Source organism: Porites lutea, chromosome 11 (genome assembly GCF_958299795.1).
Source record: "Porites lutea chromosome 11, jaPorLute2.1, whole genome shotgun sequence".
NCBI lineage: Eukaryota > Metazoa > Cnidaria > Anthozoa > Scleractinia > Poritidae > Porites > Porites lutea.
Window position 1 is genome coordinate 22,287,624 of NC_133211.1, and position 19,220 is coordinate 22,306,843.

Sequence of the window (19,220 nt, forward strand, 5' to 3'; positions counted from 1 at the left end):
ACGAAGCAAATATGGACTGCGTGGGAGGCTACCGGTTTGTCAGCTAGGAACTGTGCTACAATTCAACTGGTTTACATTACAAAATTTGCCTTCGGACCCGAAAAGTTACCACGTCTTTCGAGAAACAGGCCCAGGCGTGAGATTCTGAAAACTCCCGAAAACATTGTGGTCCCGAAAAACTCAGTATTTTTAGTGCACAAAGTTCATCGGCCGCAGAAATGTGATTTTCAATACATTTAAAATGAAAACATTTGGAAACTTTTACCCAAAAGTAGCTTCGCCTACGTTGCAAAAAAACTTCCGAGAATAGTTAGAAATGGATGAGAAAAAACACTTCAGGCCAGTTTCCCGAAAGTCCTGGTAACTTGTCGGGCATGAAGGAAAAATTTTTTTGTGGCACAGTTCCTAGCTCCAGTGGAGGGGGGAGGGGGTACACCGGATTTCAAGTGACGGGGATAATCGAAGGAGTTTTTTGGGTTTAAAACATTCAATTCAGGGATTTTTTGGGGTATGAAAATTTGGAAAGTATTTTTGTGAGCGGCTTGATTTGAGTGGAGGGTTCATAGCCAATAACATCACGGCAAACGTAAAACAGCTTTCCGTGCCCGAAAAGTTACCGGGACTTTCGAGAAACGGTTTCCCCAAACTTTTTGGGAGTTTTGTGAAATGCACGTCGAGGCCGCATTATGGCTCTAAAAAGGGAAGAGGAAATTATCCGCGGGGGCAAGGAAGTCTTTTCGAGCACAAGAAAAAGACAACCCGGAATAAAAAATTGATCCCGGGTTAGTGCTAACAGGCGTTCGAAAAACTGGGGCCCTGGAGGAAAAGTCTACGGGTCGGTTATTTATACGAAGTCTAACATACATCGCGGTTTGAGAAATATTTGGGCCTCCGGATCTCTTCATTAGTGGGTTAATTTAAGAAGATAAATGCTTCTCTAGTCTACGTCTACATTATATGCTTTAATGAAACTGTTCGCGACAAGTGGTGTTTTGATAAAGGCGTTGGTCAAACTGAAATTGACTTAGAACGCGGATTTGTTAGACACTGGTTAAACTCCGTTTAAATAACCGGCCCTACGAGTCTGTAAGAGTTAAGAGTTAAATACCCGGGGTATTCCCAGTAGGGGATGATCAAGGTGTATCAAAGTTGGTCGATTAGCGACACAAAACTTTGGTCCAATTCTTGTTGCATTTCGTTGATATCAGGCTCTTTTGTTACTATTACAAATAAAAATACTAAAATATCATTTTTCACAGGCATTCCACATCTCCATTTTATTTAGTTTCCACCAAAATGAGGGTTTAAAACATACAAAACTAGATTAATTTTGATTTTATGTTGACAATTCCTAAGATGACTTTCTTTGAGTTTACTCATCCTTTACCTCTCCAACAATAGCGACGGCTTCAATCTCGACTTTACCAAGCTAAAAAGTGAAAAAAAGGAAGTCGAGACTTAAATGTTATGCGTTGTAAATGTCTGTTTGTCATACATAGAACAAATAAAAAAATAACAAAAATAACAAATAGGACTTGGTTCTTTAACATGGCTTTTACATCTAAACAACAGAAAAGACTGGGATATTACTGCAATTCGTCTAGCCTTGCCTATGCACAATTCTCGTGCCCAAACCAGAACACGGTAAATGGTTCAATAAGTTTCATCATTGTCATACTAATTTTCATTAGTAATTATTATTATGTTGTTAAGCGTGAACACCTAGTAACAATTAAAAAAGCTGTCAAGATGAAAATTAGCTTGAGACAGCCGACATTTACCGACGCCACCACTTGTTTCCCTGCAAAATGATGATGCATCCCAACCCAGCTCTGGGTAGTGCTTCTGATTGGTTGAAGCAAATTTCCCATGTGGCACAACCAATCAGATGCGCTAGCTAGCTCTGGGTAGTGACATGTCATAACTATGGAATTTAAGCACTAGTTTCTCAGCTGTCATTTTATGAAGAAACCAGTGGTGGCGTCGCGAAATGTCGACTGTTTCGTCAGGTTAGACAAAATAAAAACGACTAGTGATAATAACGATTATTATTATTAAAATAAAAATTATTATAATTTATCACTAGCTCTGCCTGATCAAACTTCAATTTGGTGGCAAAAGGAAGCAAGTTACTTCCTGTTCAAAGCCTCCAGTGGACAATGCTTTTTAAGGAAATGGTGGTGTCAAGAAACCCCCTCCCTGCCCCACAGCCCCAGGCCACCCACCCACTGTAAGGGCTGTCCCTGGGCTATCTGCCTGTGTCAACCTTGATGGCAAGCCACCACAAATTTTTGACACTGCACTGGCCTGGAGCAGGGCTGTGCCCAGCGCCAGGCGAAAAAAGCTACTGGTTTTGTTTTAACACATATAGACAGACAGTGTATCTTAACAGTTAGCACTGGTGAAAAAGATAATAATTCCACTTAAAACTTTGACACACCTTGGGAAGGTTTGCTACTTGATATGCTGCCCTGGCAGGTTGGTGAGAGGTGAAAACTATGAGAAAAAGGGACAAAAATCCCTTGAGAAGTAATATAATGCCTTGGGTTTTACCTTTAATGGTGCAAAATGGGTTGAGAAAATTTGCTATATTATCAAATCACTTCACAACATGATTGTAACACAAACAAAATAATGAGAATGGATCATAAAAAAATTTAATACACTCACAGGTTTTGTACACATCATTTACTTTGGCAAAGTCATTAATGTCTGCCAAAAGAACAGTGGTCTTCACAACTGCAACAAAGAATTTGCTGCAAGTTTTGAATCAATAAAACCAAACCAAGCACAACGTCACCAGCACTCAAAATAACAGGAGTTGTTGCAAATTATAACCTGCGAATAGACGGTTTTGACTTTCCAACAAAAATCACATGAAACATACATATGAATGCATGTGCTTTTTTCGGGAAGGGTTAGAGATGGGACGGAGTAAAGTCATATCTACAACCAGTTGCAAAAATATTGAGACACTCTGACAAAATCCAGCCTTTTCTACTTCATCTCTCTGCTAGTCACATGTCTGCGATATATAATACTCACCTCCCTCCTCCCCTCCATTTAAAGTTGTTCCACTAAGCTTTGAGCATGATCTTGGATTGCTGACAACTTATAAGGGAAGGAGGGGGATCACAAGCACAAGATCATGGGCAGGCCATTCAAGCAATAATAAGGTACAGTGTCTCAAGTATTTTTGCAAGGTTGTAGCTCATATAGCTGGAGCTATCCTGGTTTTCATGGTGTGAAGCACCTAAGAGTTTTACTAGACTCTCCTGCACTTTTCAAGTGCAAATGTGCACCTTAATAAATGGTACTGAAAAATACTAGAGATTTCATGGCAATAGGCCATTTGCACGATTAAGTCTTTTCACTACTAAAACATTCAGAATTCATGTCTTTTTTTCCTCCATATTATTTATATCTGGTAATGCCAGTGAGGTTTAAATAACAAAACCTCTGATGTACAGAAGAAAGCAACATGCTGAAGGAGTCTAAGAGTAGTGGTAGTAAAATGATGCCATCGTGTAAATGGCCTGCTGCTGCATTTTTATCTCCTGGCAAGTACAGGTTTGCCTTTAACTCTGTCATTTGGTCCTGCCTTCCTTACAAGTTGGTATGATTAAATTTAACATATAATTCATAAACTGCACCTTTGTCAAATGATGACCCTCCAGCTTCAAGGATGCAGCCCATATTCACTAAAGCCTAACAGAAAATAATGCAAGTAAAAAATATAATTTTGTCACTTGCTTTGAACAGACATTTTTTTGTTTTAGTATAAACGAGGACTGAAAAAATACATTATTAAAAAAAAATTATTTCCTATATTTGTTAAGTCATAATGCTGTACATGTACATAATAAAAATAAATAATTTAATAAATTACATGGAATTAGGTAATATGAAAATATGAATTATGTATGGGTAAAAAATTTATTCCTTTACCTGCTTGGTTTGTTCGACAACATCATCAGACACAAAATCCATTGTCTAAGAAAGAAAAAATACAGCATTGGTGAAAATATAAGAACCGGTAAGGTCAACTCCAGTCTCACATATTCACTAAACACAACTGTAGAGTGATTAATTGCATGATTTTCTTTATGTTTATGGTGTTTTAAATGTGCAGCTGTTGTAATCTTATTGCTTAAAGTACAGCCAAACCTTGCTTAATACAGACACCTCATTATAATGGACAGTTTGCTTTGTCCCTGGGGAAAGCCCTTGTGACACATTCTAAATTTAAGCTTCTCAATATGGACACCCCGTTAATATAGAAACTTTCTATGGCTTCCCACAGTGTCTGTATTAATAGGGTTTGACTGTATGTACAGAACTTGACTGAGATGTCTTACCGTAAAATTCCGAAAATAAGCCCCTCCATGTATAAGCCCCTCCAAATATAAGCCCCCCAAACCGGTAATGCAAAAAACCCTCCGTTAAATCGCCCCTCCAAATATAAGCCCCCCCCCAGGGGCTTGTACTTGGAAAATTGCCCTCAAATACAAAGTAAAACAATGCCAAAACGGTACATTTACTTCCAACTATAAGGATAGCACAATTAATTTTGAAACGCAAATTTCCCTCTGTTGATAAGCCCCTCCGAATATAAGCCCCTCCAAAAATAAGCCCCTCAAAAAGGACCTTTAAAAAATATAAGCCCCGGGGCTTATTTTCGGAACTTTATGGTGTTTTAAAGGAAACCATATAGTTATTGCTATAAAACTCAAAAACCATGAAAGGAAAAAGTTTTAATAATACATGGATCACTGCTAAATTTTGATGCCAAACAGTCTACCTCTTAAGAAGTAATTTCTCCATTGCCTGCTTTAAAGAGCAGTATCTCCAAACTTCATACACTTTAAGGGAAGATGGATTGTAGCATCCCTTGCAGGCATTCTTGGGACTTTGTCATTTGTTCTATACGGAGGATTATGTGATGAACGTCTGCATGGGAGGCTAGATGGATTGACTGAGACTGCCGTTATGCTTTCTCTGGTTTACTTTGCTTTATTGTTTCTCAGAGTTGTTGTTTTACATGTTTTTAATTTTTTTGTGCTTAAAATTGGGGGGTTAGGGGGAGAAGGTGCGGCAGCCCTGGCTCTGCTCCCCAGACAGGTTACCTAGAAACAAAACCAAACCTCATGAAGTTTTTTTAAAAAACTGTTTCCCCTTTTCCCCACGCTCTACCAAACACATATACTGTAAATCCTCTATTCAGCCCCCTGGAAGGCTTATTTATTTCAAGCCCATTTGAAGGGGGCCGAATTGAAATTGGGCGGGGGTGCTTATTTGAGATGGGGATCTTATTTAATTGAGAAAAGACAATGGTATCAGTACACCATAAATAACTAGAATACAAAGTGGAAAAGCTTAAGTAAAGGAAGGTTGGAGGTCATGCACCCGAGGATCAGAATCCAAATCCAGTTGGTAAATAAACCATCCTGGATCAGTCTACATGAAGTTTTACAGTCATGCTTGATTAATACAGTCTATCATTTATTAGTGAAGAATAAGAGAAGGTGTGGGGGGGGAGGGGGGGGGGGGCTTAATAGACATGAGGGGACTTATTAACTTTCTTCCCCTGAAAAAGGGGGGCTTATTAGCGGGCGGGGGCTTATTTGAGAGGATTTACGGTAAGATAAGATACTCAGGCCTCCTCTAAATGTATCTGCACATTATTGAAAATTATTGATTCAAATACCCTATATGCGAATATGTGTGGATGGGTATCTTTTAAAAAAAATAGAACAATTATTTTTCTCTGTTTTTGGGCGATAGCACCCTATGTGTGGATGTGACATCCACACATCAATACTAAAACAACGTAAATATAATAGCATCCCTTGTGTGACATGCGCTGTATGATGTATGACATCATCATATCTGAAAGCCTCCGTTTTTGTCTGTTCAAAGGAAAAAGATGAGTCAACGTTTTCCCAAATCTCCACCCTCAGCATCGCTTTCAAAAACCTATATTTTTGGTGCCCAAAAACATTGTACATGTGTGGACGGAAGGCTAAAACAGAGAAAAATGTTTTCAAAAATATCCAGATACATGTGGACAGGGCCTGAATGATAACATTACCTCAGGGTTTAGCCCAAGTTGACCAGAAACATACATTGTTTTGTCAGCAATCACTGCTTGGCTGAAATTACCAAACAATATGAATTCATAGCAATCAGTTACTGATTAAGCTAATTTTGATTCCTTTTCAATTACAAAATCTACCTATATACACCAGGAATCGGTTGGACGCCTTTTGCTGTGTGAACGGTCTTTCGTACAGTAGCCATCTCCTCAGAAATTAACTTTTGCAAAAATAACAACGCGAGAAGTGAAACTCAACCTGAATTCACCGGGTCAGGGCGCGCGCTGTTTTCTAGCCCATCACGAGTAGAGAGGGGCAATTTTTTCATAATAATACCCACAGGCTCGCAGATAGCAGAAGCACTTCGGATGTGCACATCTAAGACACATAAACTTTTTAGCTCTACATCTTGCCTTTCTGTCACGTGGCGTGTATTGCAAGTTTTGGCAATATTTTCCGCTCAGCAAAGTATTTAAAGTACAGTGAAGAGCTCATCAAAAAACGACGAGCTCATGTTTAATATGTACTGCCATTGTATCAGCGTATCCAACTTACTTGTAAGGCCCGATGGCCTTAGGAGCTTTCGCAGTGCTCACAATCCTTCTTATCGTGGCTGCCATTCCTCTTAGCATAATAATTTTTTCGCGAAATTACTCGACAAAGAAACAGTCGGTGGGGGATGGTGGGGGAAGTTTAGTGTCGAACATTTACTTGGTCAGCGGGTGTATTTGTGATAACTTTCACTTTATGTACGTAGGCAGGCTACCAAGACGGAAGCTGGCGATGGTGCGATGTGCTCCAAAGCAAATTGGACTGATCTGCATTTGCTCACTGGAGACTGTAAGAAGATTCTAGTCTTTGTTTTTAGAATTTGCAAAACTCCTTTTATTACCATTTCTTCTGCATACGGCACTGCACTGAATTTTCCCTTGCATTTTCTTGGTTTGAGCTAGTAGAACATTTTTGTGCAGTTGTCAACTTTGTTCCCTTGAGCACAGTGCGCAAAACCACTGAATAGGCCACTTCTAAAAATACCATTATGTGTCAGTTTTTCAAAAATTTGCATGCTTAATTCATTTGCTTGCAAACACAATTGTACTTAAGTTCATGGTTGGCCAGCTAAAGTATAGTTAAGTACCTTTGTCTTTTAAAGACACTTTCAGCAGGTTGGCAATGAGAGAAGTGAGTTGGGAGGACTCTTTAGATAAAGCTACAGGCTCTAGTGCAAGCCTCCTATATGTACTCTGAATTCTATTGTAACAAAAAAGGCCGGAATAATTATACTTTAAAGATTACTACATGGCATTCTTGGAAATTGGCTGTTGCATGTACAGTTTGTGTAAACAGCAAAAGATAATGTGAACCTCAGGTTTACATGAAGCTCTACTAAAATGATAATAGACCATTTTTCAGTTGTGAGCTTAGTATCCCAGCCTTTGAGTGAATGCAGGGCTCTCAACCCCCCACGTCATCAAATATTGAGAATTGATGGGGAAGAAATGATAGATGACATCATATCACACAACAAATGACGTCATTTGTGCCAAAGTGCTCGTTGATTCCGAGCAACGTATATAGCCAAAAACAGTTCATATTTAGCCACATTATTGCTTAAATTACAGTGGCATACCAGAATTTATGGGGAAATGTTCCGGCAGTAGGTCAAACTACACAAAATATTTGAAATTTTATGGTTGGAAAGTTGAGTGTATGAGAAATAGGAATTTTGGCGATTATCCGGGAGATATCAGACTCTAATCTGGAGACCAGGAGATACGGTCCAAAATCTGGAGTCTCCCTGATTATCCAGGAGAGTTGACAGCACTGTGAATGTGAGGTTGAGGTTGACCTTGTTTTATACAAACCTCTTTCCTTTACTTTTGGAAATTATGCTTAAAGAATGCCAGTTTGTGAAAAAAATCAACTTGATTTACATAATAAAGTAGGAAAGGTTGCATCAAAACTAAACAGAGAGACTACTTGTAAAAGCCTGTAAGGGTTTCTTTAGTCTTCCTCCCAAATTTATTACATTGTAACACACCGTATGTACTGTGTAATATTATGGGAAATAATAAACTCAACTCAAAACAAGGTCAACTCCAGTCTCGTTTCCACCTGTAACTGTACAATGGTCTATTTGAGAATATTATGGTATTTTTCAAAGTGGCCCTTTATTTATGACTGTATATAATGTTGATCACCATCCCCTCCCTCGTTGACTTAGACTTCTATGCATTCAGGAAAAAAAAATTCATATCAAGAAAAGTCACCTTCATTTATGGATGCAGCCCTTTCAGCACTAGGTTGGGATCAACCAGGACTCTGTGTAACTTGAGATCATTTGAGATTGCCTTGCTGAGGAAGAGTTTTTGTAAACTAAAGCTTATTACGTTGTTTATGGCTGCCAGGCTACCATCTTGAAAGCAAATGAGAAACTAAATGAGAAGTAATGGGCAAGGGGGAGGGGAAGAGAGGAGAGAGTAAAGTTATATTTTCCTCTCCTCCCTTTCCCCTTCCTCTGTTTTAAACCTGTTGTCCTCTCCCTGGAATCATTTATTGCCTTGCCCCAACTCTTTGTCAATTTGGAGAGCACTATTGCCAAGAATAGTATGCTTGCTCCCACTGCAAACTACACCTGCTTTGCAGGCTAGGTTGTAAATTTCTAACCCCATGTAAATTATCTATTTTTCCACTCCCTCTACTGACGTCAGAGGCAAACCTTTAACATACCCTACCCCTAACAAATCTTCAAGAATTAAAGCGTTCTGCAGTTGGTACACACTCAATGACTCCTATCAACACTGGGAGAAAAACGTGTGTATAAGGTCTGGGCCTTAACCATTAATTTTCTAATTTGCAGTCGTTTCTAATAGGTAAGGATGCTAACAAAACGGATGAAGCCATATATCATCCCACGACATCTTCTATTTATATAACAACTGCAGCCCTTTGTTTACTACTAAGTACAGTCACACAATTCAAGTATAATAGGTAAGTTATAATCAGGTGGATATGGTGTGGTTTAATTTTATCCTTGGTTTGAATTTTATTCCCTTTGTTTTTGGGGTATAGTAATGTATGATAATAAGTTTAAAACAAAGGGAAATAAAATTCAAACCAAGGATAAAATTGAACCACAACATATACAATTAGATCCATGCAAAAGTTTCTAGTTTGTTCTAGCCCCTTGGTGTTTCAAGGGTACACTATTATTTCTGTTTGAACATACCCTCACAGAGACTGACCCGGTGTAATAAAAAAAGGAGGTTTAGTGTGGCAAAGTTACCATGGAAGGGGTGGCTTACTGCATATTTTACCAGGAGGTTTAGTGTGGCAAAGTTACCATGGAAGGGGTGGCTTACTGCATATTTTACCAGGCCTAGGAACAACATTATACATCCGCCAAAGGTTATTGTGAACTCAATTCGCATGCTTGTTCTCTTCACCATCATGAAATAATATTTCCATTTTTTGAGATGTCACATTGGTAGTAATGATGCTCATTGTTATTGATATTAGAATGTTGAAAAGAAAAAAAGCATACATGAATTTCGGTAGCTCTTAGTTTAAAAGGTGAGGAGCCTTTTGGTTGCTTCTGTATAATTCTCTCCAATGTCATTGTTGTGATGAATTGCACAGTTTATGCATTATAAAATAATATAAATTATTGTTCAGTTATATCATTTTATTTTAGTGTCAAAGTCCTGAATGTAACTGTAAGAAGCAAGGTTATCTCTAACATTCCATGGATCACCTACTTTATTGTCCTGTTTATGAGGTAAGTTAATGAATTGTGTCTCTGCCTAACCTTGGAGGTTTTTTGACATGTCTTCTGCTTTCTCTTCTCCAAATTAACCGACAAGAAATTCATTTAATTGGCAAGGGTCAGCAGATCTTTTTTACTGTATAGAATGGTAAATTTGATACTTTTTATGAGGCCAAAAGAGTATCTTATTGACTCTGAGACTGTCAAATTAATCAGTTGACAGTTAATACACAGTGGTTTACACTAAACCAAACCATTTACAGAAAAAGGTAGTTTAAACTCAAAGTTTTCAGGAGATTGTGCAGCCCAATTCTTCCCCTCATGTGCAAGTGCCTTTGGTGCAGAATGATGTTATAGAAAAATGGTCACGTTTTCTTCAGGGTCCACACCTGTGTCAGCTCTTCAAGTCCCAGACTTAACTGGAACTCCAATTAGTACTGAAGCTTTCAAGGTCCATACTAAAATCATTGAACAGAGATGTGTGCTGCTTGATTGCATTATTTACAGAAATGAGCTTTACTTTCAATCATCTTCAGTTGCTAATATACAGTTTTAGAGATTTTGATAAGTTATATTTTTCAAAATTTGAGGCTTCAATTCTATTGAGCATAGGATTTCAGTATCTTCTATAACTGTGCCAGTAATTTCTGAGATTTTGAGACTCATGAAGTTATATTTTTGTGAGACTAGCCATTTTTCGATGGACTATATCTTTAAGTACAGCCACAAAACTAACGTGGAAATACATTATATTTTTTTGACTGCAAAATATTAATAATCAATATTACTAATGAATGTTATGACAGAATACAAATGTACTTTTTTATAGGTCAGTTGTGGGTGCAGTAATATATGCCATCACACCTCCTAATGATTCTTCTCATTATAAGAGTCAACTGACAGCATATTTTATGGCAGGTAAATTCTGCAAACTGGTCAAATGTTATGATTTAGTTTTAACACAGCAGCAAGGTATGGCTTTCTTTCACTGTTGATGGAATTATAGTAAGATCTGAGACTCGCCAGGCTGCCGAGATCCCTGCTTGAAAATCTGCGACTCTACAGCAGAAAGTTTCAGACCCTGGAAAAATTACAAAAACAAAATCCATTATCAAAAAGGCTTGTGAGACTTTGTAATCTATTTACTATTGGATCAAAATTTTCTGCGACCCACAATGTTCCACTGTAGGTATATCTCGCCAACCCTGAAACTTTTAGCAAAGAGAAATCTTACCACTAAAAATTTGCTGGCTATGCTGTTCAAATACCTGCATTTAGACTACTACAAGAGAAATTTCTGCAATTTGATTGGCTTAGAGCAGTGGTATTTCAGCTTAACTTGAAATACCTTAACGTGTGAAAATTGCAGGTAGTAGTATAAACAAATAATAGCATAATTTGTACGTGATATTTGGCATAAAAACACTCGTAGTATTTCAAAATTGTTTCAAATTTCAAAATATCACTTGTGGTATTTATGCCAAATATCACTACAAATCTTGCTATTACCTATACTAATATTTTATTGTGTGATCCTGGTGGGTTTGAGTATTGTGTGATATGCATGTTTTAGGAAAAATCATTTTGAACTTCCCAAGTTTTAGATAATCAAAGTTAACTGTCAGATGATAGATGAAGGGGACATTGGGGGATACCCAATACCGCAATCCCATAAGAAAAATTGGCAGATACCAAAATACCGTGTCTAAAATTGATGAAATACCGATACCATATTTATGATGGGTCACGCTTACTTAAAGTTGCATCCATCTCACATGTTATTTTATCTCAAGCATGTAAACACCAAGAATCAATCTCAGCCATTGTGAGAAAATGTGAGAAGACATTGAATTGATCAGTACAATGATCGAAAAGCCCGGTCATTGGATGTCCTACCAATTTCATCGTACTGTAGATTAACCGTCACAAATTGTGTAATCATTCACCATTAAGTCCAAAGTCTGTCAGATATTGACCTGCACTAGACAGGAGAGCCAAATGAATGGTACCTTAATACCGTGAAGGATCTTCTTTTACCAAATATTGTTAGCCAGAAGGATGAAAAACTGCATACCGCAGGGCTAAATGATAGGGCAATACTGCACATCAAAATCAAAATTACTGATACTGCTTGAAAAAAAGCTCAACACTGCAATACAGTAATCCCCCATGTCCTCCCCATAGACCAAATCCAGGAATGTCACAAATGCTTTCGCTGATATAATTAAATTGTTTTCTTGCATTCTTCATTGCACTTCAGCGTGCAAAGGAAGGAGTGTCCGACTGTCTGGGGCTTGTGGATTTTGCTATTGGGCTGGTGAATTCTGTTCTGAACTCACCCTATGGGCAAGTGACCTTTTTGGGGGAATTCATCCACAATGTTTTTCGGGCTAGGTGAAATGACTTTAGGGCTAATACATGTCAGCTACAGCTTGCCTGAATGGCAAGCTGTAGAACTGACTTTCTTTGCACCCTGCACAGGTTGATTATATTTTTTTTGGTTCATCATAATTTTCATGATTTTGTTACATTTGCCATTGTTTTTAAACTCACTTTTTTCAGATGGATTTTTAAAGTCTTTGGAGGTAAACTCTTTACTCTTGATATTCTTGCACGTAGGTGAATGTTACCATCATTATTTAATCCTAAGTTCTAAGCACTTGGAATGTTAATTTTCAAGAGAGGAAAAATTAGAAAGTACCCTAATTGTTAATCTCAATGCCTTAAAGTGTGGACTTTGTTTTTCCTTTCTTTTTTATCAGACAGCTTGTTGTTTGATTGGATAATTTATTACATTTTGTAGGTTTTGTGCTTGCTGTGGGCATTAAATCATCAGAGGATATACAGATCAGGAGGTAATTTGAAATAAATTAATTAGAAACAATATTATTAAAAATTCTTGTAGTTATCCTTCCAAGAAATAACTTCAATCACATGTACGCCTGGGCTGTTACATGTACATGTAACCTGAGTGAAAGCTTTCTCTTAAAGATATTTACACTATATGTAAGTATCACTGTTAATGAAGGTTATAAACGCATGATTTATGCCTTACTGAGAAATAACCTAGTTGTAACTGATTTTTTTGTCAGTTATAGCTAAAACAATAGAGTAAAATGATTTTAGGTGTTTTCATACTGGATCTGATTTTTCACTTCTCACAAATGCCATGAAAATAAGTCAGAGGATTCTTTGACCTTACATACCACAAAAATTTCGTACCACATAGCAACGTTTTTTATTGTCTATAAGGAACATTAATTTGTATGTTCATCAGGCACAGTTGGTGCTAAATTGGCATTTTTTTTACCCAATTCAAGGATTTATGCAACAAGAGGTAAACAGTCTTAATTCTGAAGATTTATCCAGTTCATCGCAGCACGGTGGCTTTTCAGCAGCTACTAGGGTGAATATTCAGTTTTTTCTTAGTCTTATTCTTATAAATTATTCTCAATAGGTGGTCAATACCATGATTTCAATAGATATTGAGCAGCGTTATTGTGAAATTTCAACAATTTTGGGAATACTGGCAACATTATCGAACTTTTAAAACTGATCTAAAGAAACTTGATCTTTCTGGTTTGACTTGTACTTGTGTAGACTTTCTCAAAGCCTGTTTCCGGTTTTTACTAGTGGGGTGGTCATTTGGCTTATGTCGCTTTCTCACGACTTATGTCGCGGCGCTCACACAGTCAACTTGTGGCAAGTCTAGTACTTGTGCTATTCCTTACTTTTGTAAATAAATATTTCTATATTATGTTGTTAGTAGAATTTTGAATATTACAGTAATATTATTATTGTTTTACTATGGTGTACCTGGAAAATTAATTAAGCCATATTATAATGGTATTGAACTTTCTTAAGTTCATAAATAATTCATAAAGAAAATACAAAGGAAATTACTGTTTAATGAGTGTTTGGAAATCAGATGAGAAAATTATCATTTTTGCATCCTTAATTTCTTCTGCTAAAATCTCTTTGTTTGATAAGTAATATCAAGCATTCGACACAGTGTTTCATCACCAGATGAAACACCTCGTTTCCTCAAAAATACTCCGCTGCGCGTCTTAATTTCAGGTCTCTTCTCAGTGTTTTATCTGGTTATGAAACACTGTGTCTTATGCTACATCCATCTGAACAAAACTAAAGACAGAAGCGTTTTTGTTTGTCTCATTTTCTTATTTTCGTCTCCTTGTTTAGACTCTAAAGAACAGCAAAACTGAAGCTGTTTTTATGGCACAATTTATCTTTGCCATCCTGTTTATGATATTATTGGAAGAACTGTAAGTACATATCACCATGTATGTCATGTTTAACAATTATTCCTCGAGCCTGAATGGGCTCTGAGTCAATAGCGGCCTCATAGGCTATTGACTCAGAGGCCATGAGGGCGAGAGGAATAATTGTTTTAGTAAAATCCAACTAGTTGGTCAAAAATATCGACAATGAAAAAATTTAAGCTGCTTAAAGATAGACTTTAATCCTTTTTGCGCCAAAAAGCCGGCGCTTTTCGCTACTATTGGGCTATAACATATAGCCTAGTAGTAGCTCAACCAATCAGAACGCAGCATTGATCATAGACCACTAGTTGGATTTTACTAAATATTATTATTACCGTCATACATTTCCATAACCTTCTGGACATTGTTTCTCTTATCTAGTCCTTTTGTTTTGTTTTCCCATTGTAGACCATGTGACGTTACCCCAGAGAACTGTTTATCTCAATTGTCATCCTGTCCACGTGCGTTTGTCTGCATAACTTATGAAAAGACAAAAGGCAAATTTCTTTGAGAACATCACGTAGTCTGAATTGCAGGAAAAGAAAAAGGAGGTCGTTGCCCTGTGTTCACGTCCTTCACAAAACTTTAGGCAGTTTCACGGAATCGTTTTCGTGCAGTGACGGTAAGGAAATGTACAAGAAAGCGTGATACACATGTGATACACGTGAAGAGTTGTTGTTTTCACTAATCTTGCCGTCACCGTCGTCGTTGCTTAAGGTCCCTGATAGAGACATACCAGATAGGACATGCCGGATCGCAGGCTACATTCCTCGTGTCCGACTTAACCTTATCTTGGCTTACCTTTTCAGGAAAGAAGTTAATAAGGACAAACCTGGTCTATTTTACTGGATTTACATGTTCTTTTTCTGGAGTCAATGCATCAGCACAGTTGTCCTGGCTGTTTTAATCGCAGCAAAGAGAAATGAAGACGGTCCAACATTTGTGGTCAAGGTAAGGCCAGCTTATAGGTAATATGGACTGTTCATTTGAAGTCCACCTTCAAATATGCTCTTGATTTGCATTTAATTTTCTTTGCAGTTACTTGTTATTGCTGGAGTAGTATTTACCTTGCCTGGGGATATTCCGTCATTTATCTGGTCAACATGCTTGAGTTGCTCATGTGAGTACTAAAATAACTTCACTGGGAAACAGCTCATAAAATAAGGGAGGTCAATGGAAAAACTTTGTTCAAACAAACGGAGAAGTGGAAGCAATGTATATATTGCCTTTTTGGAAGTTCTCATTGCCGTCACCATCGTGGTTGCTTAATCTTGTTTAATAATGGTCCCCTGATAAATGTCTTAGCTCGAGAAGCTGTCTGGTACACAGTCGAAGCTCTCCTTGCGACCACTGTCGTAAGCGACCAGCTCTAGTTACGACCACCTTCAATCATGGACAAAATTCTTTGGACACTTGTGCATTTCTGGGGCTTTTTCCAATTCATACAGGCCCAACCCCTCCCCTCACAAACAACGTTGGACGCGTGTATCCAGAATTTTTTTCTGAGTTTCAACTTTGTACAGGGTGGGGGAAGAAAGAACTGCAAGAAAATTTCGAAAGGGTGCACTGTTTTATGAGGGAAATTAAACTTTGCAATGAAAAGCTCTCGTTAGCGACTACTTCCGTAAGCGGGCGCGAGAGGTCGCACGAGAGAGCCTATTCTCGTAAGCGTATAGCCTGGGACTAGGTTCCGCAGTGGGGGAAAAAAGCAAAAAACGGGGTCCGCAACCCTTTTTCCTCCCTAGACTACCTCTCGGCTCGCTTTGCTCGCCGATTTTTTTTTTTTTTTTTCGCCAACGCCGATTTTTTCTCCTTTTTCCCACAATGCGAAGCCTGGTCCCAGGCTAGTAAGCGAGCAGCTCTTATTATGACCACTTTTTTAATTTCTGAGGTGGTCGCTTACGAGAGCTTTGACTGTGCTATTAACACCTATCCAATATGCGATCTCCTTTTAGAGTTCGGCGCGGTACAGCTTCGCATCGTTAGAGAAATCGCGCCGAAATCATTGTTCTTACGTGTGAACAGAATCCTTTTTTTATCCGCTCGGAGAACGGGCAACATGAACGTGCAACTTGTTTTGCAACATTGCTGTAAAACGAGTTGAAAAGCGATGTTGCGCGTTTTACTAGCGTCGTTCAAACCTGTCTTGCAACAAATTAGGTGGTTGAAGATTGCGAAAAGTTGTTGCGGGAGGTAGAGAGTAGTTCTACCTCTTGCAACAAAATCTGTGCGTTTTGGGCGCTTTCCCAGTCCAAGGAAAACTTGTTTTGCAGCAAGTGACGTAACTCCCGTGTATGGCGTGGTTTTATCCAATCAAAAATCAGTATTCATGTAACTTACAACAACCTGACGGACAGGTTTCATTTGTGGATGGTAAAACGTCGTTTTGTAGCAATGTTGCAGAACAAGTTGCACGTTTCTGTTGCCCGTTTTACCGTAGCTTTAACTCCCTTTGTCTGAGCTCTATACTCGCTGTATTTACTACGCCGTGCTGAACTTTAGAACATGTCAAGTATGGTCTTTTAGCGACAATGTGTGTTTTGTTTTAACTTGAACTCCTGCTTGAACTCAGAAATTCTTAGGCTCTATTACCAGCCGCTGTTCGGGAATTGAGCCCGCGCTCCTTTCCCGAAGGACCGGGATAGCGACGGAAATTGAGCCTAAGACATTTTCCGCAGTAAATTGCCCTTAAGGCTGGTTTTCACTAGCGACGGAGTCGGAGTCGGGATCGTAAGCGGAGTCGTAAGAGCCCTTATGACCTAGTGAAAATCAAAAATCGGAGTCGTAAGCGGAGTCATAAGCGCGACGGAATCGGAGTCAGAAGAATCAGAACGTTTCCATTTTCTTCCGACTCCGCTTACGACTCCGTCCCTTACGTTCCGCTTATGATCTAGTGAAGACCAGATTGTCGGAGTCGGAAGCAGAAGCGGAAGGATAAGCCAATCAGAATGCACGTTCCCACGCTTTGTGGTTGGTTTGGTTCTTCTGCTTCTGCTTCCGACTCCGACAATCTGGTTTTCACTAGATCATAAGCGGAACGTAAGCGACGGAGTCGTAAGCAAAATCGGAACGCTGTTTTCACTAGATCATAAGCTCTACGCTTCTGGTCACGACTCCGACTCCGTCGCTAGTGAAAACTAGCCTTAAGTAAGTAAATTTCAATTTCTGTAAACGACCACCTCCTGAAAGCGTCCGCTTTCCGTAAGCGACCGCTAAATTTGCGCATTTTGAGTAATCGTTTACAGGAGGAACGACTGTATGCAGAATTCTTGTACAATTTTTTACCCAGGTAGTCCAAAGTATTTCCTGACGGCGTATGATATTGCACTGTTCTTGTCAATTCCTTCGATCATAATTTTCTTCGTTGTTCTCAGGACAGAGTTCCTAAGACTTGATCAGGTAAGCCGCTCAACTACTCGATTATTCAGTCACTCAGGGGCACCCAACGAGAATATAGCTCAAAACCACTTAAACATAGCATTGGTCAACGTATTTTAGTATTGAAACGGTAGATATAGGCATATTTTTATCCCCTAAAAATTTTTTTATCTGTTCAGATTTCCTAGCTGACAGTCTAGTGATCCGAATATTATAGGGATCAAAACTTACCTTTTCGAAAATTTCAGCCAGAAAAAAGGCTCCCGAAAATTCTAGGTTACCTTTTTAAGGTAAAAATCCGTTTAAAATAGGCAATTATACCATTTTTTAGATGTTCGAAAATACTAGGAGAGAGGCAAGCAAGAAATTTTACAACAAATGTTCCGAAAATTCTAGATCTCAAATCATCTTCCGAACAGATATTTTCCAAAAATGGACGTTGGTTGCCCCTGGTCACTGAACACTGAATGAACTGTTCCCGCATTCCTATAAATAGGGCACCAACTCGAGGTGTTATTTTTGCACCCAATAAGAACATGTGTTTTCGTTATATGTACACTCTTAGCTGCAATCGACGGTACATTAATGACTGACTCATCCTCGATTCTGGCTATTTACATTGAATGTCTCGTTTTATTGAAGTCAGAATCTTATAAGATTGTATGCGTTTACATATTCATAAACATGTGTTCCAATTATTTTTTTTTCAGGAAACGCAGTACAGAGTTATTGGAGGAGAAGTGGACTCGCTGTTTTCTGTTCATTCAGAGACAATAGCTGAAAATTAGAGACTAGTTTGCGTCTCACAGATCAATTATTTGCCTCAGCCGAAAAATTGATCTGCTCGCTACTGACAAATCACGATATTTTGCTCAACCTCGTCCAATAATTGTTAAATATTATCAACAGTTTAGGGAAGAATCCTCCAGCGCGAAAAAGAGTGGATTCTTGGACGTGGATTACAGTGAATATTATTGACTTGTAGAGATGACAAAAGTTCCTATTTTTGATGTTCTTTACCAATCTTAAATTTACATTCATAAATGCTAGTTCGTTCTATGTATATGTTGTGGTTCATTTTTATCCTCGGTCTAAATGTTATTTTCTTTTGTTGTAAACTCATTATCATACATTACCATACCCCCAAACAAAAGAAAAGAAAATTTAAACCGAAGATAAAATTGAACCACAACAGATATTTCGTATATATTAGTAAGAAAGTAACGGTTCCATGCATATAATGCCTTCTTTGTTGTAACATTGCAAGACTTGTACATGTGGTAGTTTGGTCTTAGCTCCACTCTATTATACCCTGGGTACCAGAGATTTTTTCTCGCGTGTGACGAGGAGCTTCGTCCGGAAACCGCCCATGAAAAGTCTCTGGCACCCAGGGTAACTCTATAAGTGTTAAACATGAAGCATTTTGATGTCGGAAAGTAAAAGTAGCTTATTATTAAAAGCCCCAACGACTCTAAACTAACTCGAAGCAAGCAGTTTTAGCATGCGCTGCGCGTGAACACGTGATATTAAAAGCGTGCATTCTGCGTGCAGTATTAAAAAGACTTGCACTTTGTTTTGATTGGATCCCAAACTGGGGCTCATGATCGAAAAAAAAGCCTTCAGAAATTTCCAAGGGTGACTAAAAAAGGATAAAATGCGCTATCTTATAGCCTGAATTTCATCCGATTGCTTCGAGTCGTT

The 19,220-nt window shown here is 38.4% G+C and overlaps 3 protein-coding genes across 4 annotated transcripts in view; 2 read left to right on the plus strand and 1 right to left on the minus strand.

Moving 5' to 3' along the window:
- The window catches only part of LOC140953331 (uncharacterized), a 5,144-nt gene extending 4,630 nt beyond the window's left edge, over positions 1-514 (plus strand). Inside the window, exon 3 of the mRNA XM_073402823.1 lies at positions 497-514. Coding sequence (XP_073258924.1) covers positions 497-514 — 18 coding nt within the window. The remainder of the gene's footprint in view (positions 1-496) is intronic.
- Positions 515-1,260: 746 nt separating this feature from the next.
- On the minus strand, positions 1,261-6,788 carry LOC140952060 (2-iminobutanoate/2-iminopropanoate deaminase-like). Of its 2 annotated transcripts, none has more exons than XM_073401471.1 (7): positions 6,651-6,788; positions 6,092-6,152; positions 3,949-3,993; positions 3,654-3,708; positions 2,671-2,739; positions 2,441-2,496; positions 1,261-1,429 (listed from the first exon to the last, which is right to left on the minus strand). In XM_073401471.1, the coding sequence occupies exons 1-7, from the start codon at positions 6,725-6,727 to the stop codon at positions 1,373-1,375; spliced, it is 420 nt and encodes a 139-aa protein (XP_073257572.1). In that variant the 5' UTR covers positions 6,728-6,788; the 3' UTR covers positions 1,261-1,372. The 2 variants fall into 2 exon arrangements, with proteins under 2 accessions (XP_073257572.1, XP_073257573.1); XM_073401472.1 differs by lacking the exon at positions 6,651-6,788 and adding an exon at positions 6,236-6,385.
- A 72-nt stretch (positions 6,789-6,860) lies between these two features.
- On the plus strand, positions 6,861-18,979 carry LOC140951805 (uncharacterized). Its single transcript, XM_073401155.1, has 12 exons — positions 6,861-6,935; positions 8,956-9,086; positions 9,790-9,873; positions 10,691-10,779; positions 12,424-12,446; positions 12,665-12,716; positions 13,182-13,267; positions 14,062-14,144; positions 14,951-15,092; positions 15,180-15,261; positions 17,431-17,540; positions 18,230-18,979. The coding sequence occupies exons 1-12, from the start codon at positions 6,879-6,881 to the stop codon at positions 18,305-18,307; spliced, it is 1,017 nt and encodes a 338-aa protein (XP_073257256.1). The 5' UTR covers positions 6,861-6,878; the 3' UTR covers positions 18,308-18,979.
- The last annotated feature ends 241 nt before the right edge of the window (positions 18,980-19,220 follow it).

Coding starts and splice junctions, on each gene's coding strand:
- LOC140951805 (XM_073401155.1), top strand. CDS start 6,879: ATGGTGCGATGTGCTCCAAAGCAAATTGGACTGATCTGCATTTGCTCA. Junction 12,717..13,181: donor GAGGATATACAGATCAGGAG/GTAATTTGAAAT, acceptor ACCCAATTCAAG/GATTTATGCAACAAGAGGTA. Junction 14,145..14,950: donor ATGATATTATTGGAAGAACT/GTAAGTACATAT, acceptor TTACCTTTTCAG/GAAAGAAGTTAATAAGGACA.
- LOC140952060 (XM_073401471.1), bottom strand. CDS start 6,727: ATGCTAAGAGGAATGGCAGCCACGATAAGAAGGATTGTGAGCACTGCG. Junction 3,994..6,091: donor AACTTGGGCTAAACCCTGAG/GTAATGTTATCA, acceptor TTTCTTTCTTAG/ACAATGGATTTTGTGTCTGA. Junction 2,497..2,670: donor AAATGATGTGTACAAAACCT/GTGAGTGTATTA, acceptor TTTTTCTCATAG/TTTTCACCTCTCACCAACCT.